Raw genomic sequence first — 8,511 nt, 5'->3', positions numbered from 1 at the left:
TCCATGGGTGATGCCCACAATCCACTATCCTCATCTCTAGTGGGCGCCCCATTGCAAAGTCATGAGTACCCATTCACAGGGAAACTGCCCAACCCCGTTGACATTTGGGACGAGTGGACAGGGATTTTACCACATGCAACAGAGGAACCCCAAGAATTGGACCTTTTGGCGTCCTCCAAAGCGGCCTATTACGTAAATTTCTTCTATAGGAGAGATAAGAAAGATTTAGCCTTAAGGGTACAACAAAAATCAGTGTACAGATTTGATGTCTCCCCAAACAATAAAATTTATCAAAGAGAAAATTGGTGCAATTACACCTCACCCACACTATCCATGTCCACTCGCCAACCCAGAATTCTACCAAAGGGAATGTTCCTAATTTGTGGGGACAGGGTATGGGCAGGAATCCCTGCGCATCTTCAAGGAGGTCCTTGCACTCTAGGAAAGTTAACCATTTTGACCCCAAACACCACAATGGTTCAAGATTGGCGTAAAAAAAAAGAACAATCAGACCCGAAAACGCAGACAATTGGAAAACCTAAAAGATGACTGTGATAGTCAAATTACAGATTGGTCAAGACAAAAACAAGTACTAATGTCCATATTTTTGCCATGGGTAGCCGCAGCGAAAGCGCTAGGCGAGCTTTCCCACCTAGAGTGCTGGCTGGGAAAACAATCTAAATTAACCTCTACCGTCCTCCAAGACCTCCTTGAAGATGAGGACACCACCAGAAGGGCTACACTTCAGAACAGAGCAGCAATAGACGTCTTGCTCCTTGCCCATGGACATGGCTGCGACGAATTTGAGGGGCTTTGTTGCTTCAACTTGTCCAGCCGCGGAGAGAGCATCCACGCAAAGATAAAGGTGATCCAAGGAGCTGTCCAGGACTTGAAAAGGGAGAAAACCAGCAAGGGGACTGGTCGGACAATCCTTTCAAGAACTGAGGACTCCAGGGATGGGCAGCAACAATAGCCAATGGACTGTTGTGGATTTTTATTATTATACTAATTGTTTTGGTTGCTTTTGGTTGCATACTTAAATGCCTGGAAAAATTCTCCAACAAAGTCTTCCTAATAAATAAAGAAGGAGGAGTTGTGGAGGCCCCTGCCTCTGAAGAGGTCATTGAAAGGGTCATGCACCCTGCACTCCCTTGGAGAGCAGATAGTGCATGAGCACCCCCCAGCTATGGATTGGCTACCCGTTCTGTTCCCTGGTTGGTCAGTTCTGTATCCTTCCCCTGACTGGTCAAGTTTTGATCCCCTAATTTGTTTATTAATGTTCTCCCTGACTGGTCCATTTCCTCAGTTTGTAACCCCATTGGTTGTTGGTAAAACCACACCCCCTTTGGTAAGTGCATAAAACCCTGACGGCCGAGCCCTTCGGGGTCTTTGGCCCGTCGGCGGAGATGAAGTAAAGAAGCCTCCCGAAGACCATCCCTGGCTTCTGTGTTTCCTTCTGCGCTGCTTGGGATTGCCCCCTCAGGAAGAGCAGCCTCCAACAGCTAGAGCCTTGTCCGGACTGATAGTTTTGAGCTTCACAAAAGAGCTGAAATCCAACAGGGACACAAAGGGCGGTGGCAGCGCTCAGTGTCCCTGGGCTCCAGCCCGCCCGGACAGGGGCTGCAGGGGACGGTCCTGCGCCTCCTCGGGGCTGCCGGTTCTTCCCCTCGGAGGCCGAGCCCGATCCGCAGCCGCCCCGGGCCGGCACTCGGCAGGTCCCAGGCGCTGTCACCGCCTGTCCCGGCCCGGAGCTCGTCTGCACACACTTTCCTCGGGCGCAAGAAGCCACTTGTCGTAAGCAGGAAGGGGCCACTGGTGGGTGTGCAATGAATGAAGATGTGGAGAATGAGCCCCGCTCCAGTACTGGGAGGGTGAAGAAGCCCCTGAAATGCCAGAACGGATCAGAAGCTGAGAACATACAGAAGAAACCCCTACAGTTTCTGTGTGAGTGCAGGGCCAGCGCCGTGGGCTGTAGGGAGGGGACAGTGTCACCCCACAGGTGCACAGGGCTGGCAGGGCTGTGGCTGTTTCCAGGGCTCTGGAAGAGCCCTCCTGCTCTGCTGGGCCCCCGCAGGGGCCGGGACCGACACCCCCGGCTGCCCCCGGCGCTGGGCAGTTCTTCTGGCCCCGGCTGTGCCCTGGCCCTGGCTGTGCCCCTGTCCCTTGTTTCTCTTGCTGCCAGCTGAGTGAGGGGCACACAGAATGGGGGATCCCTCCTGTGTCCCCCGGGTGTTGGGTGGGGGGATGTGAGGGCTGGGCGTGCTCAGGACAGCCCCATCCTCACAGCCATGGACTCTTTACTGCTGCAGGTGAGAGGTTCAGATCCCATCCCAAGGTCACCCTGGTGCTGACTCTGCTCGTGATGCTGGTCCTGGCTTTGGTGCCGGCCTTGGCTGTGCTGTCAGGTAAGGGAGGAGCAGCTGCCTCAGCCCAGCCCCTCGGGGCACAGCAGGGTCCCTATTGCCTGTGGAGGGGAATCCTGGACCTTCTCCTCTTCCCTCTGCAGGGGGAAGACAAACAAACATTGCAGCTTTTCCTGGCACTCCGCTGGCCTGTCCTGATGACTGGGTCGGGTACCGCAGGATCTGCTACTTCCTCTCGAAGGATCAGCACACCTGGGATCAGGGTCAGGCTCGGTGCTCTGAGCTCGGGGCCTCCCTGGCCGTGCTCAGGGATGAGGAAATGGTGAGTGAGGGGCTGGGGGTGTGGGGTGTCCGAGGGGGGCCTGGGGGGCTCCTGGGCTGGGGGTGCAGATCTGACTGCTGGTCTCTTCACTTCCCAGGAGTTCCTGTCCCGCCCCAGCCGGAAGGTCAATCTCTGGCTGGGGCTGCGCAGACGGGGGCAGCAGCTTCAGTGGGAGGACGGCAGCAGCTTCAACTCCTCGTGAGTCCCAGGGAGCCGAGCAGGGCCTGGGGGATGTGGGCAGGGAATGGGGGCATGGGAGCACAATGTGTCCCCTGTGTTGCCAGCATTGTCTCTGCTCCTCCTTGCAGGGTTCCTGTCCTGGGCGATGCAGAGTGTGTTTTCCTGGCTGAGAATAAACTCAGGAGTGTGCCCTGCTCATACCTGATGCCCTATCTGTGCAGCAGAGCCCAAACTCGGCTGTAACAGGGGATGGACAAAGCACCTTCTCTGTGCTGGGCAGTCACAGCTTTGCCCTTTCCCAGACCCTGGGATGTCCTTCCTCAGGCACAGTGTCTGCCTTGCACTGACCCTCAGGGTCACCTCAGTGCCTGATCTCATGAACATCTCAGTATTTTGTCTCAGGGTCACCTCAGTGCCTGGTCTCCAGGAGATGAACGTGCAGGAAGAGGAGGTGATGTGGAAGCTGAGGTGTGGCTGCCTGGGCTGGGGCTGGGGGTTTCTTTCTCCTGGAGCCACTCCAGGACTCATCCTGTTTCTCTTGCACTACACATTTATACACTAAGCCTGTACATATATGTAGATATAACACTGTGGAAACAGGTTTCATATACCTTCTTCTAACACTATTTATACACAGATATTTCATATCTATATTGGTATAACACTGTGAATACAGGCAACAAACAAGTGCAATGCACAAACAGGTACAAACATGTGAATGTGACTGTGGCTGGGGCAAGGTGCCAATAATGCCAATGTGTGATTTGACCCCACAGGCACCAATACCTTAAGGGTGTGACTCAATCCTTGTGGGTCCATTCCAATTCAGTGGAATTCCATTCCATCCCTTCTTTCTTTGGGATGGCTCTGCATGACCCCCATCTGTTTTTAAGGTGCCACTGATGCTGTTTTTGTATTGTTTATAATTTTGGGGTTTCTTATTAAATACTTGTGAAGCGCCCCCGGTGTCCCTGGTGTTCCCTCGGCGCCGGCAGCCCCGTCCCTTCCCCGCTCCCCCTGCCACGTTCCATCCCGGCTGGCGGAGCCTTGGAGCTGCCGCGGGGCTGCCCCGGGGGCCGCGCCCCGAGCCGGGGCCCCTTCCCAGCGCTCCCGGTGCGCCCGTCCAGCCCGGAGCAGCCAGCGAGGGCTTCAGCTGGGACGGCAGAGAGGCGCTGCTGGGAGCGACCCGCCTCACTGGGCTTGGCTTTGTTCTTCCCCGCCTCGGGGAAAAAGATTTCTGGAGTTTTCTGCCAGAAATCTCCCCCCTCCTCCACTCAGCCCAAGGGCCTTGGGGCTTTTCCCTTGTTTTTTTTGGCGAAATCAAAGCCATGCGCTGATGCTCCTCATTAGGGCCGGGAGAACTGAGGGCTTTCCTCGGAGGCGGTGGCAGCGAACACGCAGGGCTGGGAAAGGCGGGCCGGGAGGTGCGGAGAACTTTGTTCGTGTTTCCAGCTCAATCCCGACTCGGGCCCGGGCCCGTCCCAGGGCGGTTCCTCATCTGCGGCTTTCCCCTCCCACAGCCCGGGGGCGGGGCCTGAGAGCGCGGGGCGGGTGTGGGCCGTGTGCACAGCCCGGGCCTCGCTCGCCGCCATTGGCTGATTGTGCCGTCAGTGCCGGTTGTGGGCGCGCGCTGATTGGGCGGAGCGGGGCCAAGCCCGTTGCCGGGGCCGCCCCCCGGGCGCCCGTGGCTGGGCAGAGGCGCCATTGTGGGAGCGCGTGTGCGGGCCCGGGAGCGGCGGCAGCGGCCGGAGCCCGGTGAGGCGGCACTGGCGGAGCTCGGAGGCGGCCCCAGCGCAGGTGGGAGCCGCGCTCGGTTCTGCCGGGGCTCGGGGCTGGCTGCGGGCGGAGGGGGCGGCAGGGGGCTCCGGCGGGTTCCTTGTGCCGTGTCGGCGCCGTGTTGCCCGTGGCCTGAGGGCGCTGCGGGAGCGGCTGCCCGCGCTCTCCTTCCCGCCGCTGCCTCGGCAGGAGCCGCTGCCGGAGCAGCGCCGGCTCGTCCCGGTTCCTGTGGGGAGGACGGAGGTGGCCGCCCTGTCCCCGGGGGGGGCTGTGCGGGAAAATTCCCAGAGGTGGCCAGAGGTTTGTGTCCCCACAGGAGCCCGAGGAGTCCTGTAAAAGTGACTTTATTCCTGAACAAAGGGAGAGGCCGTGCGGCCTTTGCCGGGGGGTCTCTCCAATTGTTGTAGGACGCGGCCTCCTTTTTCTCCTGATTTTCCCTTCTGCATCTCCCTGTCCCTTTGCCCCGTGGCGAAGGTCCTTGGAAAGTTCCGACTTCCCGATCCGCCTCCTGCATGTCCTCGTTAATATGCGCCCCCCTTTTGTAGAACATCCGATATTCACGGCTCTGCTCAGTCTTTGTTCTTCTTCTCCGTGTTCAGGAATTTCGCAGGGCCTTGGCTGAGCACAGTCCGTGTCAATGAGGAACATTTTCTGAAACTGATGGATTCTCCCGTTGCTCCCTTATCTCCCAGTCCCCGGCCCTGTCTCCAAGCAGATTCACTCGTTGACTCTGTTTTTTCTTGCTGGGTCCTCTTTGGTTTTGGGATTATTGTCAGTGACCTCAATTCTGAGAAAAGCGAATATTCAGTCTTAGGATGTTTTTCAAAAGTTCAATAAGGGAAGAACCAGTTCCGTGTCCAGCGCTGGGTGTTCCTGGCGATCAGCCAAGGGACCCGTGGGTGCGTTAAGACAGTGTTATCTCTGTACTGTTACTTTACTAAGGCACATACATATTCATGAGTTTCATGCATTATTCAAATATTCTTAGTAGCTTTCATTGTTATAGAAACTTCGCTTTATTTTGGGTTTCTGTTCTGGCTTATCTAAATAACATCCTGTGGATCAGGTCAATATATTTTATTTCTTCTTGTGGCTTCATCCTGTTGTTTCACACTTCCCAGATACTGAACAGGTAACAAATTCTTCTCTAATTCTTCTCCCGTGCTCTGGTTGGTGTCACCCTTATCACTTGGAGAGGTCAGTCAGCAGATGTGGGAAACAACCTAATTGCTTTACACAGTTCTCTCGGTTACAAGAAGTATTTTAATATTTTATATTTTGCTAAGGCCTGTGGTACAATACATTCATCACATAATTATTTCTATAAGCTGTAAGGTGAATACATCAACATAACACTCATCACACTACTATTTCCATGGGCTTTACTGTGCATACTAAAATGAGAAATAAGTTTTATTAGCAAGCAGCTAAAAGAGATTATAAATTCCACTGCACTTGAAATCAATAACCACATATAAAGACTAATGCACAAATGTGAAAGCCAATATTATCGGGTCATTTTTAACAGTTCCTGTCCTTTTGTAGCCGTGTGTGGCTCAGGAGGCCTGGCTGCCACCTGCATCCCCTTGCTCAGCTGCTGAATGAGCTGCCCTCAGCAAGGTGTGGTGCAGGGCCCAAAGATGAGAGTTGCTGTAGCACAACAGAGGAGAAAGAGCATTCGTTTAACCCCTGCTGTGCCAGGGAGCCACCAAACCGTGTCCCATTCCCATCCTTTCCACGTTTGGACCGGAACATGAGCTGCTTTCTTATTTCCTTTGTTTTCTGTTTCCCCACTTTTCTGTTGTCATCTCTTTGTCAACAGCATCTTGAGTCATTTAATTTTCCACCCTGTCCTCCTCCTTCTGCTCACAGATAATCTGATCCCAGCCCGTGGTGAAATGTTGTGTTCTTGGTTTGGGTGGATTGGTAGGCCAGACTGAGGAGCTGGATCTGTCTGGTTGGTTATTATTTCGTGGACATCTTGTAATCTAATTGTGCCATTGGAATGATCAATGTGTTCTCTGGCTCCTGATGTGAATTGGTTTGGGTTGCCAGGGGCTGGTGCAGGGTGTTGTAGGATTTGTTGTGGTGGCCGTTCATCTTTTCCCCATTTTTGGGGGCTCCCTCCAGCCAGGGCTGCATCAATTCATCTCTTTTCTCTAATTAAATCATGCCAGACTTGGATTCCCAAGTGATTTCTCTGAGCCTGTGGTAGCACAAACAGCCCAGTGGTCTGATGCTCCCTGTGTGACACAGACAGTGCCAGCACATGTTGGAGTGGGGAGAGGGATGATTCCCCCCACTTGTTGTAGTGAAGTTTTCACACCATTCTCCACTGGCTGTTTCCCTTTGCAGCTGAAGCAATTTGTGTTGCAGAGTCAGATCTCCTCCCTGTGGGCTCTGCCTTTGGCTGTGCCAATTCCATCTGTGCAAGCAGGCAGAGCTTGGGCTGAGGGGCAGAGGGAATCAGCCCAATTCCTCCCGCAGGCCAGAAGAGCCTGGTGCACTGTCCCCACTTTTCCCCAGCAGTGTTAATTTGCATTTCTAAAGCTCCTCTCCTGGCTGCCTGGAATGGAGCTTCTCTTCCAGAGCAGCCACTGAATGACTCACATGTGCCCCCCCACAATCTGCTTTTGTTTTAACTGTTAATTTAACTGTTTAATTCTTGTCACTCTTTGTGCCTTAAAGGGTCACCTTTAAAGCCCTTCTAGTTTTGCAAAATGCAGCCTAAAGATGAACATCGAAAAACCCAAACCGAAATTTTTCCATCACTAAGAGCCTCACACAAACATAGACAAAAACATTTCAAAGTAATCAAGTTTTATCTACTTTTTCTCCTGGGACTAAGAATTGATTCTCACACCCCTGGTCCAAACGTAACTGACAATATAAAAGGAGGCTTATTATGAGAAATCATTGTGGTGGTGTAATCTTGTCACAGAAACTGCGAGAAAAACAGAATTTCTCCAACAATATTTTCAGTGTTAGAGAGTCAAGGCATTACTTGATTTTGGCCAGGATGCGCAACAGAAATCATTTCATCCACTCGTAGCCAGGGTGTGCAGAGAAAATCATTCCATGACACGTGAGTTTTACTGGATTTTTCCTAAACTTTGTACAGTCTGAACCCATAGAAATCCATTGGTTCGATGTTCATTGCTTCCAAGTCGCTGAGTTCTGAGTATTTGGTTTCCTATTGGAGCCGGATTTCTTTGCCTCTGATGTTAATTAGGTCCTCACTCCTGGATTTCCTCATCAGCCTTTTCCAGACCAGGTGTCTCCAGCTATTCCAGGGCAGTGTCTGGGGCAGATGTTGGTTGCTGTTTGCTGATGGTCGTTGATGTTTTGTTGATGGTCGTTGTCTTTGTGGGTGTCTTTTGGGCTATTCCCAGTCTGCTGAGATGTTAAACTCATCTCTGTTTTATAATAAGATGTATCTTATTAAAAGATAATATTTAAAATTCCTTTCCCAGGGCAAAGGCAGACCAAGCCTGACTAGAGAAATAAGATTTTTTTTTAAATTTGAACTTGGTATATTTTGGAGCAATGTGATCCCATCCAGCCCCGTGTGTGAGTGTGACTGAGAGCCAGAGTGGAATTGTCCCGTTGTGTTCCCCAGCCCCTGTGGCGAGTGCAGGCACAGAAAGCCCTGAAGCTGAAGCAGTGGCAGCAAGGCTGGGCCCCCAGTGTCTGGAGATGGCCCAGGAGGTGCCCAGGCAGACTATTCCAGCAGAGGATCTGTGGGCAGGCACAGGGGCTTCCCCCGCTGTGGAGCCCTGGCTGCTGCTCCGGTGCCTTCAGGGCGGGTCAGTCGTGGCCTCCCATCCTCCTCCTGCAGCCGGGAAGTCCAAATCTCCTTTGGGCCTTCCG

At 53.2% G+C, this 8,511-nt stretch overlaps 1 protein-coding gene across 1 annotated transcript; it reads left to right on the top strand.

Annotated features, from left to right (window-relative positions):
* Positions 1 to 1,818: 1,818 nt before the first annotated feature.
* On the top strand, positions 1,819 to 3,424 carry LOC310923732 (C-type lectin domain family 2 member B-like). Its single transcript, XM_083885653.1, has 5 exons — positions 1,819 to 1,944; positions 2,310 to 2,405; positions 2,507 to 2,685; positions 2,783 to 2,883; positions 2,994 to 3,424. The coding sequence occupies exons 1-5, from the start codon at positions 1,827 to 1,829 to the stop codon at positions 3,106 to 3,108; spliced, it is 609 nt and encodes a 202-aa protein (XP_083741779.1). The 5' UTR covers positions 1,819 to 1,826; the 3' UTR covers positions 3,109 to 3,424.
* Positions 3,425 to 8,511: the final 5,087 nt, after the last annotated feature.

The sequence above is a fragment of the Zosterops lateralis genome (genome assembly GCF_965231275.1).
Source record: "Zosterops lateralis genome assembly, contig: HAP1_HAP1_SCAFFOLD_242, whole genome shotgun sequence".
Taxonomy (NCBI): domain Eukaryota; kingdom Metazoa; phylum Chordata; class Aves; order Passeriformes; family Zosteropidae; genus Zosterops; species Zosterops lateralis.
Note: the sequence above shows the minus strand (reverse complement) of the source record. Positions and strands in the feature narration are given on the sequence as shown.

What these genes read in the sequence shown, in the direction of transcription:
- LOC310923732 (XM_083885653.1), top strand. Translation starts at nt 1,827, where the DNA reads ATGAATGAAGATGTGGAGAATGAGCCCCGCTCCAGTACTGGGAGGGTG. An exon ending in GAAACCCCTACAGTTTCTGT is followed by an intron (nt 1,945 to 2,309) that starts GTGAGTGCAGGG and finishes TTACTGCTGCAG; the next exon opens with GTGAGAGGTTCAGATCCCAT. An exon ending in GGCAGCAGCTTCAACTCCTC is followed by an intron (nt 2,884 to 2,993) that starts GTGAGTCCCAGG and finishes TCCTCCTTGCAG; the next exon opens with GGTTCCTGTCCTGGGCGATG.